This window comes from Pleurodeles waltl, chromosome 2_1 (assembly GCF_031143425.1).
Source record: "Pleurodeles waltl isolate 20211129_DDA chromosome 2_1, aPleWal1.hap1.20221129, whole genome shotgun sequence".
Lineage (NCBI taxonomy): Eukaryota > Metazoa > Chordata > Amphibia > Caudata > Salamandridae > Pleurodeles > Pleurodeles waltl.
The window spans coordinates 619,288,058-619,313,271 of record NC_090438.1 but is presented as its reverse complement, the minus strand read 5'-3'; the positions used below and the strand labels follow the sequence as shown (position 1 = coordinate 619,313,271).

The following is a 25,214-nucleotide window of genomic DNA, read 5'->3' as shown; positions in this document are numbered from 1 at the left end:
TTGCCCCCGCTGGGGAGCAACCCTTGCTCAAGAGGTTGCTCCTCTCATGCCAATTACACACATAAAACAAAAAAAACACAAATCCCTGGTGTCTAGAAGGCATTTCTGCAGCCCAATCGCTTCACGATCAGGTTGCAGAAATTCTCAGACAGATATGAAAGGTAAGGAAAGGGTTTTCCTTTCATGTCCTCTGCCTGCCACCACCCCAGATCGGAAGAGAAATGCAAAGCATTTCTCTTCCGATCGCAGGGGCGGCCTTTGATGAGGTCAGCGCGTGATCGCACACTGATGTCAACAGACGTCACTGGAGGGGGGGGGAGGGGAATGCGATTCCCCTTCCATCCCTGCACAGGGGAGAAGTGGGAGGCTCTTGGGGTGGGGAAGGGGAGGACAAGCTAGCACTTCTTCCAAAGGCCGGGTCCAGGACATAACTGTTACGTCCTCGGCACCCGAGCGGTGCAGCCGAGGACGTAACCGTTACGCCCTAGGACCCAAGGGGTTAAAGCAGAATTTGTGATTTACATTTCCCAATTTTTCTGTATTCTACAATTAAGACATGCCTTGAGAATCACAAAGACCCATTGATCAAACTTCTGTCATATAACTCCCTATAGGCCATGTCAATGCCAGACACAGAGGACTTGGGAGAATTCTTGAAGCTTTATCATTCACTAGTGATTAATGCCACAGACTCCACCACAGCTCTCCGTGCCAAACTAGGAAATCAATCTTGGCCCCTTTGAAAAAACAGAATGGACTGAGGCTAAGATTTATCTGCGTATTTTTGCTATATCAGCCCAATTCCACCTGATACAACTAAATTATCTTCACAGAGCATACTACAGTCCCAAGAGACCATAAAAGAAGGGAACAGGTACCCACACCTCCCACACACACACACGGATACCCCCTATTGACACACTCCTACAGGTTGCATGGGACTGTCTCCATATCCAACCATTTTGGAGACAAATACAAAGTTCCCTGACCAAACACAACCTGGCCTAACTGGATAGCTTCCTAAAGAAGGTGACTCTAGAGACAAGGCTAGTAAACTAATCCAGCTGGCTTACTGTCAAGAATAGGTAAATCACAATAATCCCTATCCGACAAGCCAGTGATAGTACCACGATGACTGGTGCAAAAATACAGAGCTAATGTATTTGCAACCTATAACAAATCATTTTACACCTAACTTCCCCACCCACACCCCCAACATTTAAAGTTGATCAAAAACCAAGGCAGTGGAACAATAGATTGGCCTTACTGTTAAAAATGTTCTCATGTGACTACAGAAAGACTCAGAAGCACCAGGAGCAGCTACACAGTGACATAAAGGGGCTGCTTATTTGCAAAGAGGAATATTAGACAAAAGTGGGAAGAAGAACTTCCATCCTCGCTGCAAGAGTGGGACAGAAATATTGACTGCTGTTCAATTTCAGAAAAATAAATTTACAAGGATAAGGAATGCCTCCACAAGCACACAAATATTTGGTACATTTGATGGGAATATTCATACATGAACGTTACAAATGCTAGGAAACTCCAATGGCCCACGTAACTTGGCCCATTTATTACACAACTGATCGCACACACCACCAGTCTAAGAGATATTTACTCACCCACACATGTTCAAACGTGGAATAAGAGAAAAAAAATCGAATCAAATTCATGCTCTGTAACACCATTTATGTTTTATGGATGACTGTCCGCCAACAACGTGCCTGTTTATTTCTTTGTTTTGTTAGAATTGAAAATAAAAACTCAAGAAAGAATGTAAAAAAAAAAATGTAGGCTTAGGAAGCAAATTGTCATTCTAACTTGTGGACTACTGGCACATCATATGACAACTGTACTAACTTTAAAACTAAACAATAAGGTCTGTACATTGCTTCTCATACTACAGCAGTGGGTTCTTAACCTTCTGAATGGTGTAGACCCCCACTTTATCATTACTGGAAGCCCTACTGAATCATTACTGGAATCCTGGTACCACCCCCCTCCACTGAGTCATTACTAGAAGCCAGGAACCCAGGCCTAAACATTGTTGATGGTTTGAACCGCAAAACGAACAATGCAAAAACAAGCATCCCATCAGACACATACACAAATAATAACACATTTTATTTAATTTGCAAACAAGTAAAATATATATATTTTTTTTAATAGGAAGGTTGGAGCTTTTCTAAATTCCATTGAAGCCACACATCACCTATACTATATTCTGTTTGATGCACCTGCACAACTCCTACAAATCAATCTGAAAATACTAATTGAATTTGTAGACTCCAATTTCAAATTCCTTGATATTTACAGCATGTTTTAAAATATTATTTTTACCTTTGTACCTTTAGCCACTTTATTTATATAAGCTTTATTAATAATATTTAATTTTCTGAGCAGTCACAGACCTCATGAGAAGGTTTCGCAGACCCCCGGGGTCCCAGGACCACGGGTTGGGAACCATTGCCGTAGAGTACTTTTGGTTTGTTCATTATTGTTTAGAAGGGTATACTCTAGTAGTTGGTTATTCCCTTTCTCCTCTGCTCTAGTCATGTATGTCCAGAAAATTCCCTGTATAACCAACATCCCATTTACACAACCTTTTTCTCAAACTATTTAAGTATAAACCTGCACTAACCCATGTTTTTTATGTCACGTCATAAGTAGACACCGAAGGGCAGCAGGTCTACAAACACACATCGTAATCTGTCAGGGAAGTAGCTAGACCAAGATGATCTGTACTTATCCATAGCAGTGCAAAATTTCCAGCCACTGGTCGTCATGTCTGCAGTGCTTAAAAGAAATCTCTTTTGAGAGCCATGCAAAATAACAGAGCTAGATCAGGGCTTTTGTTTATCGCTCTACTGAAGGTCAGGATGGGCCACAGAAACTGTGGGCAATGGTGTGACAGCGAAGACTGTGATATACAATTATCTGTGTGAGGGCTGTCAAGATTTAGGGAGAGTAAAGAGAGGATTTAACATGAAAGATTGGGCCAAGGGAACAAAGCAATGCACTGCTAGCATAGGTGGAGGGTCTGGGTAGCAAAGTGGGCTCTCTGCACCTTTGCCGATTAACTGATTGGTAAAAAAAGATTTCTCCACAAAGCACTGCAATGGAGGAACTCTTTTCCATCAGATTCAGACGCAAGGTTAGAATGATCGTATCTCTTAAGTCACTTTCATAGATCACCCTATTTATCACACTTCACTTTAGTAGGTCTCGGAGGTCTAGGTTTAAATGGAAACAGAGAACATCATGTATCTACTTTCTATGGGTTCATGTGCGCTATTGAGAAGTGCAGGTACTCTTCCATTAAAAGTATTGCACCAGTGCTGAGAAGTAGTGGTAATCTTGGTACTCTTCCTTTCAAATTAACAAAGTGCAGGTCCTTGCTACCTGCCCATTAAAGGACTAGGTTGCTCTAAATTCCAAACGCAAAAACGTAATAAAAAAGAAAAAACAAGTAGTAGTAGATTAAAGGAATACTGTACGCCCATCTGTCTAACTAAATCAAAGCTTTCAAATGTCATCACTATAAATTTCGTGAATGTAAAACTTTGTGACCAAGTACCTTATCAAAATGGCAGTCTAATAAATTAAATATACAAAGCGCACTTTTTTTAATAAAAACTCTGACTTCTATTTATTTTAGCTAATATCAACTCGGTCATGGCAGTGCAATGAAAACGTTCATGACCGCCACAAAATATATATACCTATGTATATATATACATACATACACACACACATTTTACAAACTAACAGAACACGTTTATGGACACGCTAAGACAATACGAGCATGTCAAATCTTCCCTACTATCTACAAAGGGCCGAAACAACGAAAATAAAGTTTCCGCACGTTATCTAGGAAGGGAAATTTAAGCTTTCAGTGTGTTGACGCCAGGCACACTGCAAATACTGATGGCTCAGGTCTGCAAACTCTGCCAAAATGCCTTTAACTACATAGATGGTAAATCCCACAGGGACCTGCCATAAACATGCTCTCTGTGGACACAGAATGACAGCACTAGCAAAAGCCAAATCCACTGTTTTTTGTCGCATTTTATTTAAACATTTTCAAGTTTGGAACGTAGTGGCGGTTAGAGAAAGAAGGCCATTCACGGAACTCACGGTAAATCAGCGTTTTTTAACATATTTCTGGTAAGAATGCTCATGCTGTAGCCATTAAAAGCACCAGAAGATCCTCGAACAGGTCAATTCTTACACCCACAGTCATGATTAGTCACGTTAAAAGGCACGTTAGTCTATTCACCCCGCAACCCATTAATCTGTTAAAACAGGTACTTTTGGTCCCCCCGCCACCCCTTGAATTCCTACTGCAGCGTGCTAGCAGGCACTGAGATCTCCCTCATTCGGTCAACTGTTTATCTGCTTGTCAGACCAGCTTCTCCTATGGTCCGTAGCTGTTCGCTAAGGTATTGAGACTATGGCGTACATGGTAGGCTCGCAGCACGGCCGCAATCGGTCACCCAAAAGTTGTCAAAAAAGCCTCGCCACTACCAAAGTAAACGCCCGCTCAATCAGGCTGATGGGGAGCAGCGGCCTATCCAATACCTTCGTCCCATCTTTACGGGATGCGTACTCCTTATTGCTCCGTTTCACCGTCAGAGTCCTTCTTCTATTCTCACAACATCAGAATCTCCTTCTGACAGTCAAGAGCTCAGGGGGCGCGGCTGTGTAACCTGGGGAAGCCATCTTGGAGTCAGGCGAACCTCCGGTGTGCTAACTGTTTAACCACTTCGCTGCCAGGCCTTTTCCCCCTCCTGTGCCAGGCCTTTTTTTTGCCTATTTGGGGCAGTTCGCGCTTAGGCCCGCATAACTTTTTGTCCACATAAGCTAACCAAGCCAAATTTGCGTCCTTTTTTTCCAACATCCTAGGGATTCTGGAGGTACCCAGACTTTGTGGGTTCCCCTGAAAGAGGCCAAGAAATTGGCCAAAATACAGGGAAAATTTTGTTTTTTTCAAAAAAATTGGAAAAAGTGGCTGCAGAAGAAGGCTTGTGGTTTTCCCCCTGAAAATGGCATCAACAAAGGGTTTGCGGTGCTAAACTCAGCAGCTTCCCAGCTTTCAGGAACAGGCAGACTTGAATCCGAAAAACCCAATTTTTCAACACAATTTTGGCATTTTACTGGGGCATACCCCATTTGTGCAATTTTTTGTGCTTTCAGCCTCCTTCCAGTCAGTGACAGGAATGGTCATGAAACCAATGCTGGATCCCAGAAACCTAAACATTTCTGAAAAGTAGACAAAATTCTGAATTCAGCAAGGGGTCATTTGTGTAGATCCTACAAGGGTTTCCTACAGAAAATAACAGCTGAAAAAGAAAAATATTGAAATTGAGGTGAAAAAAACATAAATTTTTCTCTACTTTTTACTCTGTAACTTTTCCCTGCAATGTCAGATTATCGAAAGCAATATACCGTTACGTCTGCTGGACTCCTCTGGTTGCGGGGATATATAGGGTTTGTAGGTTCATCAAGAACCCGAGGAACCCAGAGCCAATAAATGAGCTGCACCCTGCAGTGCGTTTTCATTCTATACCGGGTATACAGTAATTCATTTGCTGAAATATAAGGAGTAAAAAATAGCTATCAAGAAAACCTTTGCATTTCCAAAAAGGGCACAAGATAAGGTGTTGAGGAGCAGTGGTTATTTGCACATCTCTGAATTCCGGGGTGACCATAGTAGCACGTGAATTACATGGAATTTCTCAAATAGATGTCTTTTTTACACACACCCCTATATTTGGAAGGAATAAATGTAGAGAAAGACAAGGGGCAATAACACTTGTTTTGCTATTCTATGTTCCCCCAAGTCTCCCAATAAAAATGATACCTCACTTGTTTGGGTAGGCCTAGCGCCCGCGACAGGATATGCCCCAAAACACAACGTGGACACATCACAGAAAACAGAGCTGTTTTTAGCAAAGTGACTACCTGTAGATTTTGGCCTCTAGCTCAGCCGCCACCTAGGGAAACCTACCAAACCTGTGCATTTCTGAAAACTAGAGACCTAGGGGAATCCAAGGAGGGGTGACTTGTGTGGCTCGGACCAGGTTCTGTTACCCAGAATCCTTTGCAAACCTCAAAATTTGGCTAAAAAAACACATGTTCCTCACATTTCTGTGGCAGAAAGTTCTGGAATCTGAGAGGAGCGACAAATTTCCTTCCACCCAGCATTCCCCCACGTCTCCCGATAAAAATGATACCTCACTTGTGTGGGTAGGCCTAGCGCCCGCGACAGGATATGCCCCAAAACACAACATGGACACATCACAGAAAACAGAGCTGTTTTTAGCAAAGTGACTACCTGTAGATTTTGGCCTCTAGCTCAGCCGCCACCTAGGGAAACCTACCAAACCTGTGCATTTCTGAAAACTAGAGACCTAGGGGAATCCAAGGAGGGGTGACTTGTGTGGCTCGACCAGGTTCGGTTACCCAGAATCCTTTGCAAACCTCAAAATTTGGCTAAAAAAACACATGTTCCTCACATTTCTGTGGCAGAAAGTTCTGGAATCTGAGAGGAGCCACAAATTTCCTTCCACCTAGCGTTCCCCCACGTCTCCCGATAAAAATGATACCTCACTTGTGTGGGTAGGCCTAGCGCCCGCGACAGGATATGCCCCAAAACACAACGTGGACATATCACAGAAAACAGAGCTGTTTTTAGCAAAGTGACTACCTGTAGATTTTGGCCTCTAGCTCAGCCGCCACCTAGGGAAACCTACCAAACCTGTGCCTGAAAACTAGAGACCTAGGGGGATCCAAGGAGGGGTGACTTGCGGGGCTCGGACCAGGTTCTGTTACCCAGAATCCTTTGCAAACCTCAAAATTTGGCTAAAAAAACACATGTTCCTCACATTTCTGTGGCAGAAAGTTCTGGAATCTGAGAGGAGCCACAAATTTCCTTCCACCCAGCGTTCCCCCACGTCTCCCGATAAAAATGATACCTCACTTGTGTGGGTAGGCCTAGCGCCCGCGACAGGATATGCCCCAAAACACAACGTGGACATATCACAGAAAACAGAGCTGTTTTTAGCAAAGTGACTACCTGTAGATTTTGGCCTCTAGCTCAGCCGCCACCTAGGGAAACCTACCAGACCTATGCATTTCTGAAAACTAGAGACCTAGGGCAATCCAAGGAGGGGTGACTTGTGTGGCTCGGACCAGGTTCTGTTACCCAGAATCCTTTGCAAACCTCAAAATTTGGCTAAAAAAACACATGTTCCTCACATTTCTGTGGCAGAAAGTTCTGGAATCTGAGAGGAGCCACAAATTTCCTTCCACCCAGCGTTCCCCCACGTCTCCCGATAAAAATGATACCTCACTTGTGTGGGTAGGCCTAGCGCCCGCGACAGGATATGCCCCAAAACACAACGTGGACATATCACAGAAAACAGAGCTGTTTTTAGCAAAGTGACTACCTGTAGATTTTGGCCTCTAGCTCAGCCACCACCTAGGGAAACCTACGAAACCTGTGCATTTCTGAAAACTAGAGACCTAGGGGAATCCAAGGAGGGGTGACTTGCGGGGCTCGGACCAGGTTCTGTTACCCAGAATCCTTTGCAAACCTCAAAATTTGGCTAAAAAAACACATGTCCCTCACATTTCTGTGGCAGAAAGTTCTGGAATCTGAGAGGAGCTACAAATTTCCTTCCACCCAGCGTTCCCCCAAGTCTCCCGATAAAAATGATACCTCACTTGCGTGGGTAGGCCTAGCGCCGGCGACAGGAAACACCCCAAAGCGCAACGTGGACACATCCTAAATTTTGGAAAAAAACAGAGGTGTTTTTTGCGAAGTGCCTACCTGTAGATTTTGGCCTCTAGCTCAGCCGGCACCTAGGGAAACCTACCAAACCTGTGCATTTCTGAAAACTAGAGACCTAGGGGAATCCAAGGAGGGGTGACTTGCGGGGCTCGGACCAGGTTCTGTTACCCAGAATCCTTTGCAAACCTCAAAATGTGGCTAAAAAAACACATGTCCCCCACATTTCTGTGGCAGAAAGTTCTGGAATCTGAGAGGAGCTACAAATTTCCTTCCACCCAGCGTTCCCCCAAGTCTCCCGATAAAAATGATACCTCACTTGCGTGGGTAGGCCTAGCGCCGGCGACAGGAAACACCCCAAAGCGCAACGTGGACACATCCTAAATTTTGGAAAAAAACAGAGGTGTTTTTTGCGAAGTGCCTACCTGTAGATTTTGGCCTCTAGCTCAGCCGGCACCTAGGGAAAGCTACCGAACCTGTGCATTTCTGAAAACTAGAGACCTAGGGGAATCCAAGGAGGGGTGACTTGCGGGGCTCGGACCAGGTTCTGTTACCCAGAATCCTTTGCAAACCTCAAAATTTGGCTAAAAATACACATGTTACTCACATTTCTGTGGCAGAAAGTTCTGGAATCTGAGAGGAGCCACAAATTTCCTTCTACCCAGCGTTCCCCCAAGTCTCCCGATAAAAATGATACATCACTTGTGTGGGTAGGACTAGCGCCCACAAAAGGAAAGGGCCCAAAACACAACGTGGACACATCACATTTTTTTATAAAAAGCAGTGCCTACCTGTGGATTTTGGCCTGTAGCTCAGCCGACACCTGAGGAAACCTAGCAAACCAGTGCATTTTTGAAAACTAGAAACCCAGGGGAATCCAAGATGGGGTGACTTGCGGGGCTCTGACCAGGTTATGTTACCCAGAATCCTTTGCAAACATCAAAATTTGGCCCAAAAAACACTTTTTCCTCTCATTTCGGTGACAGAAAGTTCTGGAATCTGAGAGGAGCCACAAATTTCCTTCCACCCAGCGTTCCCCTAAGTCTCTCGATAAAAATGGTACATCACTTCTGTGGGTAGGCCTAGCGCCCACAAAAGGAAATGGCCCAAAACACAACGTGGACACAACATATTTTTTCACAGAAAACAGAGGTGTTTTTTGCAAGGTGCCTACCTGTGGTGTTTGGCCTGTAGCTCAGCCGGCACCAGGGGGGGGGGGGCAGAAATGCCCTAAAATAAATTTGCCCCCCCAACCCCCACCCTCCCCCGCCGGGAGCGACCCTTGCCTACGGGGTCGCTCCCCCTGCGTGACATTGGCACCAAAAAACAAATCCCCGGTGCCTAGTGGTTTCTGCCCCCTTGGGGGCAGGTTGACCTAAACTCAGCCAATCTGCCCCCAAGGGGGGCAGAAATGGCCTAAATACAATTTGTCCCCCAGGGGAGCGACTTTTGCCTGATGGGTCGCTCCCCATCTCTAAAAAAAAAAAACAAAGAAAAAAAAGAAAAATTCCCCTGGCGCCTAGAGGTTTCTGCCCCCCCCCCCCCGGGGGCAGATCGGCCTAATAATAGGCCGATCTGCCCCCCGGGGGGGCAGAAATGGCCTAAAATAAATTTGCCCCCCCAACCCCCACCCTCCCCCGCCGGGAGCGACCCTTGCCTACGGGGTCGCTCCCCCTGCGTGACATTGGCACCAAAAAACAAATCCCCGGTGCCTAGTGGTTTCTGCCCCCTTGGGGGCAGGTTGACCTAAACTCAGCCAATCTGCCCCCAAGGGGGGCAGAAATGGCCTAAATACAATTTGTCCCCCAGGGGAGCGACTTTTGCCTGATGGGTCGCTCCCCATCTCTAAAAAAAAAAAAACAAAGAAAAAAAAAAAGAAAAAAAAGAAAAATTCCCCTGGCGCCTAGAGGTTTCTGCCCCCTCCCCCGGGGGGGGAGAAATGGCCTAAAATAAATTTGCCCCCCCAACCCCCACCCCCCCCCGCCGGAGCGACCCTTGCCTACGGGGTCGCTCCCCCTGCGTGACATTGGCGCCAAAAAACAAATCCCCGGTGCCTAGTGGTTTCTGCCCCCTTGGGGGCAGATTGACCTAAAATTGGCCAATCTGCCCCCAGGGGGGCAGAACTGGTCTAAATACAATTTGCCCCCCCAGGGGAGCGACCCTTGCCTGATGGGTCGCTCCCCATCTCTAAAAAAAGAAACAACAAAAAAAAAACACACAAAAAAAAAATTGCCCTGGCGCCTAGAGTGTTCTGCCCCCCCCCGGGGGCAGTTCGGCCTAATAATAGGCCGATCTGTCCCCCGGGGGGGCAGAAATGGCCTAAAATAAATTTGCCCCCCCAACCCTCAACCCCCCCCCCCCCAGGGAGCGACCCTTGCCTACGGGGTCGCTCCCCCTGCGTGACATTGGCGCCAAAAAACAAATCCCCGGTGCCTAGTGGTTTCTGCCCCCTTGGGGGCAGATTGACCTAAAATCGGCCAATCTGCCCCCAGGGGGGCAGAAATGGTCTAAATACAATTTGCCCCCCAGGGGAGCGACCCTTGCCTGATGGGTCGCTCCCCATCTCTAAAAAAAAGAAAGAACAAAAAAAAAAAACACAAAAAAAAAATTTGCCCTGGCGCCTAGAGGTTTCTTCCCCCCCTGGGGGCAGATCGGCCTAATAATAGGCCGATCTGCCCCCAGGGGGGGCAGAAATGGCCTAAAATAAATTGCCCTCCCCCCCAGGGAGCGACCCTTGCCTAAGGGGTCGCTCCCTTTGCGTGAAATTCACGCAAAGAAAAAACTCCCTGGTGTCTAGTGGTTTCTACCCCCCTTGGGGGCAGATTGGCCTCATCAAAATAGGCCAATCTGCCCCCAACGGAGGCAGAAATGGCCAAAATATAATTTTCCCCCAAGGGGAGCGACCCTTGCCTAAGGGGTCGCTCCCCACCAAAAAAAAAAAAAATGAAACAAAAAAAAAAAAAAAGGTCCCTGGTGCCTAGAGGTTTCTGCCCCCCCCTGGGGGCAGATCGGCCTAATAGTAGGCCGATCTGCCCCCAGGGGGGGTAGAAAAGGCCTTCCCGAAAATATGCCCCCCCTGGGAGCGACCCTTGCCCAAGGGGTCGCTCCCTTTTGTCAATAACAATAATAAGAATAAAAAAAACCCTGGTGTCTAGTGGTTTCTACCCCCCTTGGGGGCAGATTGGCCTCATCAAAATAGGCCAATCTGCCCCCAAGGGGGGCAGAAATGGCCAAAATATAATTTTCCCCCAAGGGGAGCGACCCTTGCCTAAGGGGTCGCTCCCCACCTCAATAAAAAAAAATGAACCAAAAAAAAAAAAAAAAAAAAAAAGTGGTCCCTGGTGCCTAGAGGTTTCTGCCCCCCCTGGGGGCAGATCGGCCTAGTAAGGCCGATCTGCCCCCAGGGGGGGCAGAAAAGGCCTTTTCAAAAAAATGCCCCCCCTGGGAGCGACCCTTGCCCAAGGGGTCGCTCCCTTTTGTCAATTTCAATGAAGAAAAAAAAAAATCCCTGGTGTCTAGTGGGGTTTCAAAAGCCGGATTGCAAGCAATCTGGCTTTTGAAACCCTCGGAGGGACTTCAAAGGGAAGGAAATACTTTTCCTTCCCTTTGAAGCCCCTCCGGGCCTCCCAAGTGATTGAAAAATAAATGCTTTTGCATTTCTTTTTCAATCGCGCTGGAAGCAGAGCTTCCAGCGCGACTAGGGAGGCCCCTGTGACAAATCAGCGCGCGCTCGCGCGCTGACGTCACAGGGGGGGATGGGGGGGGTCGGGGGTGGAAGGGGAAGGGATTCCCCGGTCAGCCCTGACCTGGGGGGGCGTCCCTCGGGAGGAGCGCTAGCGCTTCTCCCGAGGGAAGCATTCAGGACGTAATGGTTACATCCATGGCGCCACACGGGTGCTGCCATGGACGTAACCATTACGTCCGTGGCGGGGAAGGGGTTAACCCCTTCGCTGCCAGGCCCTTTCCACCTCCTGTGCCAGGCCTTTTTTTGCCTATTTGGAATAGTTCTCGCTTAGGCCCTCATAACATTTTGTCCACATAAGCTAGCCACGCCAAATTTGTGTCCTTTTTTTCCAACATCCTAGGGATTCTACAGGTACCCAGACTTTGTGGGTTCCCCTGAAGGAGGCCAAGAAATTAGCCAAAATACAGTGAACATTTCTTTTTTTTCAAAAAAATTGGAAAAAGAGGCTGCAGAAGAAGGCTTGTGTTTTTTTCCCTGAAAATGGCATCAACAAAGGGTTTGCAGTGCTAAAATCACCAGCTTCCCAGCTTTCAGGAACAGGCAGACTTGAATCAGAAAACCCAATTTTTCAACACAATTTTGGCATTTTACTGGGACATACCCCATTTTTACGATTTTTTGTGCTTTCAGCCTCCTTCCAGTCAGTGACCAAAATGTGTGTGAAACCAATGCTGGATCCCAGAAACCTAAACATTTCTGAAAAGTAGACAAAATTCTGAATTCAGCAAGGGGTAATTTGTGTAGATCCTACAAGGGTTTCCTACAGAAAATAACAACTGAAAAAAAAAAATATTGAAATTGAGGTGAAAAAAACAGCAATTTTTCTCTACGTTTTACTCTGTAAATTTTTCCTGCAATGTCAGATTTTTGAAAGCAATATACTGTTACGTCTGCTGGACTCTTCTGGTTGCGGAGATGTATAGGGCTTGTAGGTTCATTAACAACCCTAGGTACCGAGAGCCAATAAATGAGCTGCACCCTGCAGTGGGTTTTCATTCTATACCGGGTATACAGCAATTCATTTGCTGAAATATAAAGAGTGAAAAATAGCTATCAAGAAAACCTTTGTATTTCCACAATGGGCACAAGATAGGGTGTTGAGGAGCAGTGGTTATTTGCACATCTCTGAATTCCGGGGTGCCCATACTAGCATGTGAATTACAGGGCATTTCTCAAATAGACGTCTTTTTTACACACACTCTTATATTTGGAAGGAAAAAATGTAGAGAAAGACAAGGGGCAATAACACTTGTTTTGCTATTCTATGTTCCCCCAAGTCTCCCAATAAAAATGTTACCTCACTTGTGCGGGTAGGCCTAGCCCCCACAAAAGGAAATGCCCCAAAACACTATCTGGACACATCAAAATTATCAAATACAAAACTACCTGTTTTTGCAGGGGGGTGCCTACGTTTTTGGTCCTGGGCTCAGCAGCCTTCTAGGCAAACCTGCCAAACTCAGACATTTCTGAAAACTTGACACCCGAGGGAGTCCAGTGAGGTGTGACTTGCGTGAATCCCCCAATGTTTTCTTACCCAGAATCCTCAGCAAACCTCAAATTTAGCTAAAAAATCAAATTGTTCCCACATTTCTGTGTGGGATCACCGCACTGGGACACATTTCATACCACCCAATGTTACCCTCAGTCTCCCGGTAAAAATGATACCTCATTTGTGTAGGTGGGCCAAGTGCTTGTGAAAGGGAAGAGCCAAAAACATGTTGATATTGAGGGGGAACAAAGGGGGTCCAAAAGGGCAGTTTGCAAAAAACATTTTTAGGCTGACAAGTGCAGCAGAATTTTTATCGGTATGGATGAGACAATAATGGGTGGTAGGAATTTTGTGGATTTCTGCAGATTCCGGAAGGTTCCATCACAAAAACGTGGGAAAAATGTGTGATTTCCAGCAAAGTTGGAGGTTTGCAGGGGATTGTGGGTACAAAAATGGTGCTGGGTGCATGTGAAACACACCAGTCTGGAATCACCCAGATGTTTAGTTTTCAGATGTGTCTAGGTCTTGTGGATTTTTCTACAAAGTCCATAAAGTGCAGCCCTCACCATTCCAAGTGGGACGATTTTGAGAGTAAGCCAAGTTCTCATAGCCCAAATGTAAAACTAAAATCCAAAATAATCAAATGCCTTCTTGCTTGCTGTGGGATAAGATGTTTTAGAGTGCGGGGTAGAGCTGAAAGACTGTTACCCCCTTCAGTTGAGGTGGGGGCGTAACCAGGCCCATACTGGTTGGTAGCCACCAACCCAATATTTTTTGTTTTTTTTAAAATTCCCTGGCATCTAGTAGACTTTCTGGCCACCTGGGGTGTGGATCAGGGGTAATTGCCCCATCTGCCCACTAGTGGGCAGAACATCTTTGGCCCCATTTATTTGGGGTGGGGGTATGGCCATACCCCCACCCTCTTATTTTTGGAAAAAAAACTTCCCTGGCCTCTGGTGGGCTTTCTGCCCCCCCCCACCCTCTTTGGGGCAGATGGGCCTTCCAAAAATAGGCCCATCTGCCCCCAATGGGGGGCAGATATGGCCAACAGTAATGTGCTCCCATGGGGAGTGACCCTTACCCAAAGGGCTGCCTCCCTAAAGAAAACACACGCATACACACACACCAATCCCTGGTGCCTAAGTGGTTTCTGCCCCCATGGGGGCAGATTGGCCTAACAAAAATTGGCCGATCTGCCCCCAAGGGGGGGCAGAAATGGTCTAAAATAAATTTGCCCCCCCCCAACCCCACTGGGGAGCGACCCTTGCCTAATGGGTCGCTCCCCATCTCTAAAAAACAAACAAACACAAAAAAAAGAATTAGCCCTGGCGCCTAGAGGTTTCTGCCCCCCCTGGGGGCAGATCGGCCTAATAACAATAGGTCGATCTGCCCCCAGGGGGGGCAGAAATGGCCTAAAATAAATTTGCCCCCCCAACCCCACTGGGGAGCGACCCTTGCCTACGGGGTCGCTCCCCTTGCGTGACATTGGCGCAAAAAAAAATCCCCAGTGCCTAGTTGTTTCTGCCCCCCTTGGGGGCAGATTGACCTAAAAATCAGCTGATCTGCCCCCAAGGGGGGCATAAATGGTCTAAATACAATTTGCCCCCAAGGGGAGCGACCCTTGCCTAATGGGTCGCTCCCCATCTCTAAAAAAACAAACAAACAAAAAAAAAACACAAAAAAAACACACATTTTTTTTTAGCCCTGGCGCCTACAGGTTTCTGCCCTCCTTTGGGGCAGATCAGCCTAATAACAATAGGCCGATCTGCCCCCAGGGGGGGCAGAAATGGCTTAAAATAAATTTGCCCCCACCCCCCGGGGAGCGACCCTTGCCTACGGGGTCGCTCCCCTTGCGTGATATTGGCGCAAAAAAAAGATCCCCGGTGCCTAGTGGTTTCTGCCCCCTTTGGGGGCAGATTGACCTAAAATCGGCCGATCTGCCCCCAAAGGTGGCAGAAATGGCCTAAATACATTTTGCCCCTCCAGGGGAGCGACCCTTGCCTAAGGGGTCGCTCACCATCTGTAAAACAAAAAAAAAAAAAATCCCCGGGGCCTAGTGGTTTTTGCCCCCCTTGGGGTAGATCGGCCTAATTAAAATAGGATGAGCTGCCCGACAGGGGGACAGAAATGGCCTAAAATAAATTTGCCCCCCAGGGGAACGACCCTTGCCTAAGGGGTCGCTCCCCTTGCGTTAAATTCACGAAGAAAAAAAAAACTCCCTGGTGTCTAGTGGTTGCTGTCCCCCTTGGCCTATTTTTATGAGGCCAATCGGCCCCCAAGTGGGGCAGAAATGGCCAAAATAAAATATAATTTGCCCCCTTGGGGAGCGACCCTTGCCTGAGGGGTCGCTCCCCACCTCTAAAAAAAAAAAAAAAATGATCCCTGGCGCCTAGAGGTTTCTGTCACCCCTGGGGGCAGATCGGCCTAATAATAGGGCGATCTGCCCCCAGGGGGGGCAGAAAAGGTCTTAAAAAAAAATGCCCCCCTGGGAGCGACCCTTGCCCAAGGGGTCGCTCCCTTATGCCAATTTCCACATAGAAAATAAATCCCTGGTGTCTAGTGGGCATTTCAAAAGCCGGATTGCTTTACAATCCGGCTTTTGAAACGCTCAGAGAGACTTCAAAGGGAAGGAAATTCATTTCCTTCCCTTTGAAGCCTCTCCGGCCTCCTCCACGTGATCGGAAGAGAAATGCTCTGCATTTCTCTTCCGATCGAGGAGGCCTCTGTGATTGTCAGCGCGTGATGTGCGCTGACTTCACAGGGGAGGTAGGGGGGTCGGGGTGGAAAGGGAAGGGATTCCCCTTCCATCCACGACCGGGGGGTGTGGGTGGGGGGCCCATGGGGGGAGCGCTAGCGTTCCCCCCGGTTCCCGGGTGCAGGACGAGGTGATCTCGTCCAAGGCACCCGGGAACCGGTGCCTTGTACGAGATCACCTCGTCCAAGGCACCGTAGCGGTTAAGCTGCCCAGGCTGTCCATGTCTCACGGAAGTGGAAGGGAAGCTTAGATATACTTACCCATCTCGTATGTTGGTGCCCACGTAGAGGTGGGCGAGCCAGTATATTAAGGGGGGGGCGAGTCGACCCAAGGTTCTGGCTCGGATCTTAGAGCCCGTAATTGAGAGGGGCCCTGACAATGTAAATTTTATGTCAGGACTGGAGGCTTTGGATTATGCTAATCTGTTATCTTTACTGCAACACACAGCAGCCAATAACAATAGTAAAAAACATGAAACTACATTTCCCATCAATATAAGCCTCGTAATGACCCTCGAATCAGGCTGCATTATCACTTATAAAGTCCGAAGCAAGCAAAGTCCGTCCTCTTTCTTTGCTGCTTCGCACCAGAGATAAGTGCCTCGTTATTGTTGTTTACTTGTTTATGTGACTACCTTAGGTGAAGAACTTTCTACAGCGATACGGCACTTGCTGCACCTACTTAGGGTGAATAATTTTTTGAAAAATTCTCGCTATTTATATTTAAATGACTGCATTTACCATGATGCCTTGGGGCTTTTTTCCACTTGAATGCAAGGCAGTGTGCTTCCTTTTTCTTTTTGGATGTCTAAATGACGGCTCCCGTGATCCTCTTGCTGACGAGCACTGGCGATTCACCTGAGTGGTACAAAAACCTGTGAAGACGTTTGGCGGCATTTCAAGCGACCCCTTCATTAACATACGCTCTCTGCTCATGAAGGCCGAAAGCCAGAAACACGTGTCCAGAGATACGGCACTCGCTGAACCTACCTTAGGTGAAGAACTTTCTACAGCGATACGGCACTTGCTGCACCTACTTAGGGTGAATAATTTTTTGTAAAATTCTCGCTATTTATATTTAAATGACTGCATTTACCATGATGCCTTGGGGCTTTTTTCCGCTTGAATGCAAGGCAGTGTGCTCTCTTTTTCTTTTTGGATATACTTACCCATCTCGTATGTTGGTGCCCACGTAGAGGTGGGCGAGCCAGTAAATTAAGAGGGGCCGAGTCGACCCAAGGTTCTGGCTCGGATCTTAGAGCCCGTAATCGAGAGGGGCCCTGACAATGTAAATTTTATGTCAGGACCGGAGGCTTTGGATTATGCTAATCTCTTATCTTTACTGCAACACACAGCAGCCAATAACAATAGTAAAAAACATGAAACTACATTTCCCATCAACATAAGCCTCGTAATGACCCTCCAATCAGGCTGCATTATCACTTATATAGTCCGAAGCAAGCAAAGTCTGTCCTCTTTCTTTGCTGCTTCGCACCAGAGATAAGTGCCTCATTATTGTTGTTTACTTGTTTATGTGACTTTTTTTATATACATGTATGCTTAATTTCAGGAAGCGCGGCAATTGCCTTCAAGCGCTATTTTTTCTGGCAGTACTGTTCGGCGGCTTTGCCGCGTTGCTGTGGAATGATCTCCGATAGTTTCTCTTTCCGCCTTGCCGGTGAGGGGCCTCGGGGAAGCGCAGCCTCAGGGGATTAGTCCCTTTTGTAGGTCGACGCTCGCGCATGCGTAAACCCTGTAAATATCGGGTTTGTAAAGGCGCGATCGTCGAACGAGGAGTTTACAAGTCTGCTGATTCCTCGCTCCCCATATACGCCCGAAGGGGCTGTGACAGTACGGGCAGAGCCTTGCTCTAGGGGAATAGGTGCCAGACCCCTCAATTTCTGCCCGAGTTCTTCAAGTTCTTTTGACTTCTTTTATTAGTACTTCCTTTTTTTACCTGCAAAAGGTCTTTTGACCTTCTTGGCACCAGGGTTCCCCCCCCCCACCTTGCTGATTGACAGCATTATTTTGGGACCTCTAAGTGTCATCTCATCTACTGTCAGCATGGCTCAACAGGATGATTACTATTGGGAATATACAGAAAGCCATCAGCTGGAAGAACGCTTGGTTGAGGCTCTTGATTTCCATGTACAAGACTCTGTAAATAAGGCTTTGATGAAGGCTTTACGCCCTTTTGCCCAGCATATATTTAATTTTGGCCGCAGGCGATTTGGCGCAGGCTCGGGGAACCCCACCCCAAAAGAGGTCGAAATAAATGAGCCTGGCCGGACTGATATGGACCCCTTTGAGCATACCATTAATGCGGTATTAAATGATCACGAATACGGCGCCTTTTTCGATCAGAGCTCTTATCCCATGCCACAGTCAGGACGCAACTCCTCAGACACCTCATCCACTTCCGACTCTGATGATAAGTCCTCCTCAGATAAGCGTAAAGGCAAACGCAAATGCAAAAAGTGCCACTTTGATCATTCTGATCCCTCTTTACCTCCGGCGAAGAACCTGCTCTTCGATCCGGACAATATCATTCACCCCAAATCAATTGAATGGACCCCCTGCCCAGAGTTGGCTGCCTATGTTCAATCCAGACTCAGGAAGGGTTTTGAGAAAGACATTCGTAGCACTCTACGGTCGGAATGCCCTCGACCAGCCCTCGAGGGAAAGGTAGCGGAGACTCCTGAATTGGACCCACACATGATTACTTTTCTTAAAAAGTTCTCCAGAGACCCAAAAAAGGGTATTGATAGGGCTTGGTGCGGTTGCCAAGATAAACTTCTGGACAGCTCAGGTCACCCTACAAAAATCTTGGACCTTGCAATCCAAGCCAAAGAATCGCAGGAACCCATCGACCCGGACGCCTTGCTGGAATGGGCACAGAGAGTCATTTGCCTGCTGGGTAACGCTAACTGTTACTAAATGTCTACCGAACTCAGGAAGTCCTTCCTACTCCGCATTGACCCAAAACTGACCGAACTGGCTTCAGCGGACACTGGACCATCGGCCAAAGGACTTTTGTTTGGCGATAAGTTTGTAAAGGATCTTGCCAAATACGTTGCTACCTTTTCAGCATTAGACAAGACCCAGACTTCTATTAAAAAAGTGTTTAACAGTGGCCTTTTTCATAGGGCCCGGCGTTTCAGGGGTCGCTCGTCAGGCCGTTTCTCCTTACAGACCTCTCGCCCTTACCAAAGAAACCGTGGCGACTCCAGTTATCAACCCAACCTCAACTTCTATCCCAACAGAAGTCATGGCTACAAGGGTTGTAACCCCAGAGGACCTCGCAGAGGAGGTTATTACGGACAAAATACCCCTCAAACAGGTGAGTCTATACCTTACACAGAGGTTGTTTTGGGGGGCAGAGTGAGTCGGTTTGTTCAAAATTGGCTTTTGATTACTCAAGACGCATGGGTGTTAGACACAATTTAAGGCTACCACCTAGAGTTCTATTCCGAACCACAGCAATCCGAGATCCCCCCCTCCATTTTTCCCAACAAGAGATGTTTTTTTATAGCTCAAGAGTTAAAAGCGCTGTTACAAAAAGGCACAATTGTGGAATCGTTTCCTCACCCAAGAGGCTTTATAAGCACAATTTTTCTTGTTCAGAAAAAGGGAGGGGGGTCCCGTTTAGTCCTCAATCTGAAACAGTTCAATGCTTGGATAATATATCGACATTTCAAGGGGGAAGGTATCCATCTTCTCAGAGACCTTTTACAAGAGGGAGACTGGATGGTCCGTCTAGATCTCAAAGACGCGTAATTGACCATTCCGATATTTGCTCCACATCGCAGATTTCTTCAATTCTTTTGGCAAAACCGTAGCTACGAATTCTCAGCCCTCCCTTTCGGTCTTTCTTCGGCGCCTTGGTGCTTCACAAAAGTAATGCGTCCTGTGATGCAATGGTTATGGGAAAAAGGGGTTCGTCTGACTATTTATCTAGACGACATTCTCATTATGGCTCAGGAAGAGCGCCTTGCTCATCTCTATCTCTCATGGACGATACAACTTCAAGATCTCAGCTTCATTATAAACGTAAAGAAGTCTCAACTTCAGCCAGTTCAGAACATAGAATTCTTAGGATTCAGGATAGATTCCATTGCAGCTCTATTGAAATTGCCATTGACCAAAAGGCTTGCTATAAAGAAAGAATTGAGGAAAGCCTTGTTAGCTCCTTCAATTTCCTTGAGGGTACTTGCCCATCTGGTGGGCCTCCTAGCATCATCTATTCAGGCCATCTTTCCGGGCCCTCTTCACTACCGTGCCCTACAAAGGCTGAAGATCCTTCATCTTCGGAAGTGCTTGACATACTCAGAGTTGATTGTTCTCTCTCACGAGGCCCGGATGGAGCTTCAATGGTGGCTGAATCATATGGACTCTTGGAATGGCAGAGCAATTTTCACCTCGGTTCCAGAAGTGGTCATAGAATCAGATGCCAGCAGATGGGGCTGGGGTGCCAGGTGTGGCCAGATAGAGACGGGGCGTTGGTCTCCGGAGGAACTCCAACTCCATATCAATTGCCTAGAACTCCTAGCAGGATCGTTCGCAGTGAAGACCTTGTCCCCTTCCAAATCAAAATGTTGTATTCTCCTGAGGATGGACAATATTTCAGCGGTTCGATATATCAACAAACTGGGGGGAACTCAATCCAAGTTGTTGGCGGAGATTGACAAAGACTTTTGGCATTTTTGCCTAGCTCATCAGATTTCTGTGTCAGCGGAATATATTCCAGGGAAAGTGAATATAGTGGCAGACTGGAATTCCAGGCATCTGAGAGATGCCAGCGATTGGCAGCTCCATCCCAGAATATTTCAATTTCTGAATCACCTCTGGGGACCTTGCAAAATAGACCCTGTTGCCTCCGTCTGAATATGCATCTCCCGCTCTTCTTCAGTTGGAGACCTGATCCGAATGCCCTCAGCTCGGATGCGTTTCTACAGAATTGGAAAGGGGACCTGCATTTTGCATTTCCCCCGTTCTCCATGATCCATCGAGTTCTCTCGCAAACCATTTGGCAGGAAGCAGAATTGATTCTGGTAACACCGTGTTGGAAAGCACAGGCTTGGTTCCCGATGGCTCTTACCTTGTGCTGCGCTGCCCCAGTTTGAATCCTCCCGTCATGGGACCTGTTATTAGATCCACTTGGGAACCCTCACCCCCTGATTCTGGAGAATCAATTGTTTCTCATGGCTTGGAGAATTTCAGGGAATCTTCTCAGGGTCTGAGAATTTCAGAAGACACTAGATTCTTCCTTTCCCAATCCTTGGCACCTAGTACGCATAAAAGATATGCCTTCGTCTGGAGGAGATGGTTGGATTGGTGCAGTCAAAGGAATGTGGATCCCATGGGGGCCCCAGTGCAAATCATAGCGAACTTCTTGTCTCACGTTGGCGCTCAGGGGCTGGCATACAGGATAGTGAATAATTTTAGATCGGCCATTTCAGCTAAACATCCTCATGTTGAAGGTAAACCGGTAGGGGAGCTTCCATTAATTTGTAAACTGTTGCACGGTATTCGTATGCTTCGCCCCCCTCTTCCAAAATATTCACCTCTTTGGGATGTAAATGTCATTTTAAAATTCTTGATGGATTGGCCGGCTAACGAGGGCCTTTCAAGAAAACAATTATCGGCAAAACTTACTATGCTGCTTTGTTTAATCTCATGCAGGAGAGTTTCGGACGTCAAAGCCTTGGACATTGCAGGTAGAGTTTTTACTCCTTCCGGAGTATCTTTTCATATTTCTAAACATACAAAGTCAAATTCTAGATGTATTAGCTATCCAGCTTTCAGGGATAACTCCAAACTTTGTGTGGTAAATTGTTTAAAATCATATGATGATGTTATTAGAGAGTTGAGAAGAGATGTACATGGACAATTGTTAATTTATTTGCAAAAACCTTTTGTCCCAGTTTCTTCGGCAACTCTTGCGAGATGGGTCAGATGGTTGTTGCAAGACGCAGGCTTAAATGTTTCCATTTTTGGAGCTCACTCTGTGCGGGGTGCTATGGCTTCTAAAGCTTTCAATGTAGGGTCCAGGTTGGTAGATATAAAGATGGCAGCTGATTGGTAATCAAACTCCACCTTGAAATTGTTCTATCATAAGCCAATTGTTGATGTTGTTTCTAATGTGATCGCTCAGCTTTGAACTAGCATAATCCGAAGCCTCCGGTCCTGACATAGAATCAAAAATTTCTAGCTTACGCGACAAGAATTTTCAATTCTATTAAGGACACGGAGGCGAGGATTATCCCGCCCGGGAACGTTTGATTATTGCCATATAAGAATCAAAGTGATTCTCCCAACCTGTATGAAATATATTATGTATTAGTATTCATTTGCAATATATGGCTCAAAGGTATTCAAGGCTTTACATTTTCAGGATGTTAACGTTTTTTCTTTCTTCTTTTAGATGAGAAATCCACCTGATAGATGTTGGCTCATTCTTGAATGTATTGGAAGACTTCCTGTTTTTTCCTTCACCGTTGTGCATTTCCTACTAGGTTCCTGTTGGGAATATGTTGGTAGTGGACTCAGATCTCGAGGATAATATGGTTCAAGTTATCTGGTTAGAGAGGTACAAAGAAAGAGGACGGACTTTGCTTGCTTCGGACTTTATAAGTGATAATGCAGCCTGATTGGAAGGTCATTACGAGGCTTATGTTGATGGGAAATGCAGTTTCATGTTTTTTACAATTGTAATTGGCTGCTGTGTGTTGCAGTAAAGATAAGAGATTAGCATAATCCTCACCCCTGTGTCCTTAATAGAATTGCAAATTCTTGTCGCGTAAGATAGAACATTTTTGATTCTCTTCAGAATTCAAAAAAGCTAATTTGTTTAGCTTGTGGAAGCTTTGACAATACCTCACTTTATAGTGCTGAACTGAGAAGTATTTTATTAAAAGTGATCATTTTTAAATATTAACGATAATTGAAGTATAGAAAGTGAGACAACTGTCATGTAAATAGTGTGTTTTTCCCAGATTAATATAAAGCAGCATTTCTTATGTCAAGGGCTTGTTTTTATCTTTTGTGCACCTATATACAAGTAAAAAACATTGCTTTCGGACACAGGATCCATTCCCCGCCAGGCTTCATTTTTTTATGAGAGACCACATCTGGGTCTGATCTCCAATTGCCTCAAGCAGAACGCCTTATTATCTCCTGATAACGAACCCAATTCACGACCCCAGTACCGATCGTGCAGTGATTAATTTTTGAGTGTTCCGTTAACAATTTTGTCCTGATGATTGTAGTTTTGCGCCAGTGACGTAACTGGTCGCGAACCACTACCATCTCTGCAAGTCATGGAACAGGAGAGGAGCATCTCTGACCCCTCCCCTCCCTATGTTAGCTAAAGTGTTTGACATACGGGTCACATGAGGTTATTGATAAATAAAGATGTGGCGAGTATGCAGAGCAGATAAGCACCAGATGTGGGCACTGTCTACTGTGCCACAAAAACATATAAATTGTGTTGCATCATTTATTATTCTGTTAGCGCTAGCCACTAGCGTAGTGTGCTGACACTACAATGATGACCTGCTGAGTTATAAAGAGTCAAAATGCTGCTGACATTTAACTGGTTGAAAAAATATGGATTACCTTCTACTTATAGGAGCAATGGAATCATTATGAATTAATTAGTAATGATTTTCATTTATTAAGCATGGAATTAAGCTAATGTAGAAAATAATGTGGCAACTTGGATAATGTGCCCACTTGAGTGGCCACTATTAAATACGTAAATACTTTTAGTGAATGCATATTATTAATATTTGATCCCTTAGAAATTGCTTCTAAAATGGCTCAGACTGTGTCTGAGCCATACCCTTTCACTGCCCCGTTTCTGAAGCTGACCAGACGGATGTCCAAGTGAATGAAGAGAATCACACTTGCTGATCCATTGAGGAGAGGTATAACAAAGTGGTATTGTTTGTTATAGATTTCTTTCTTTAGTTTCTAGGTACCAACCGCTATTTTGATAAATGCTATTAACTAAGAATTGATCTTTTTCACCTGATTGAATTTAGGTGTATGCCATTTCTGTTGCACAGTTATTGTTGCTATTACTTTGTACTGTGACTCTTGAATGCCTAATTGTAAATGCTTTGGTTACATTGAGATTCTTTAGAAGATCTGGTCAGCCAGCATTATTATTCATATATTTGTATCATTTGGTATTGAGACTAATATACGTGATGTTAGCATTGTTAATATAGGGAAATAAACTTTTTAACTTTTACTAAAAGGTGTTTTTATTCCCGGCCACATGGGTCATGGTGCGTGAAGTTTACTAACTCATGGTTTCTGACAAACTGATTGTTGCATATGTTGTTGTTACTAGATTTGGTTGTGAATAAACTGAAAGTAGGGATGGTGAGATTCCTCTAAGTCAAAAGATCTATCGAACTTCTAACGCGTCCCCTTATGAATAAATTATAAAATACCAAATAAGGTCAGACGCGCTCACAGTTTTTGGTAGCACAGTTGGGTTATTAGTCTTCTTAATGTCACCATAATTTTTTCAGTTTGTAATATTCTCAGTTTTTGGACAGTCAAATGGTTTGTCTCCTTAAAAGGACACCAGCATTTCCCAGTTTTTGATGAAAGAGGCGGATGGGTTGTCTTCTTGGTAAAAGAAACAAAAGACTATGGTGGTCATTATGACATTGGCGGTGAGTGATAAAGTGGTGGAAATACCACCAACAGCCTGGTGGTAATCACCGCCAAATTAAGACCATGGCGGTGAGAACTCCCATAGACAGCCAATGTACCACGCCATCCGCCAGGGCGTTAACACCCCCCAACATGGCGGTAGCCATCAACAGCCAGGCGGAAGACAAGGTACCACCAACCATATCATGACACTGCAATCCGCCACGACTTCCGGGGCAGTACCAATGCCATCAAAAGCCTGGCAGAAACACTGCACATAAGATGAAAGACTCACCATCAGAGACACAGAGAAGAACAATGCCGCCATGGAACCGGAACTGCAAGTCTTCCCGATGCTCTTCTACTCCATGCTCCACCTGGAACACCAACGCCGTGGAAGACGACAACGGTGAGTACAGTCACCTAGCACACAAGGGAGGGAGGGAGGAAAAGGAGAGTGACACACAAGCACAACACACACCAGACACACAACCAGCTGCAGATGAAATACAATGGCACACAACACACATCATAATAATCCAAGGACAATAATAAGGCAGTAATGAGAATGTATTGAATGGGAAAGGCCACCAAATGAACCAATTAGATAACAAAGAGATATGTACAATTGTCCACGAAGGGCCAATGCCCAGTCCAAAGTACTAAGGGCCCACATAGCCACAGGGCACAGTCCAAGGCCCAACTTGTTTCCTGACAACATATACACCACACAGAAATGTGTAGAGGCATCATTCCTGAAGTGG

The 25,214-nt window shown here is 45.9% G+C and overlaps 1 protein-coding gene across 1 annotated transcript in view; it reads right to left on the bottom strand.

Annotated features, from left to right (window-relative positions):
- Positions 1-4,665, bottom strand: part of CDK13 (cyclin dependent kinase 13) — a 626,606-nt gene extending 621,941 nt beyond the window's left edge. The window contains exon 1 of the mRNA XM_069215885.1: positions 4,582-4,665. Coding sequence (XP_069071986.1) covers positions 4,582-4,592 — 11 coding nt within the window. The 5' untranslated portion in view covers positions 4,593-4,665. The remainder of the gene's footprint in view (positions 1-4,581) is intronic.
- Positions 4,666-25,214: the final 20,549 nt, after the last annotated feature.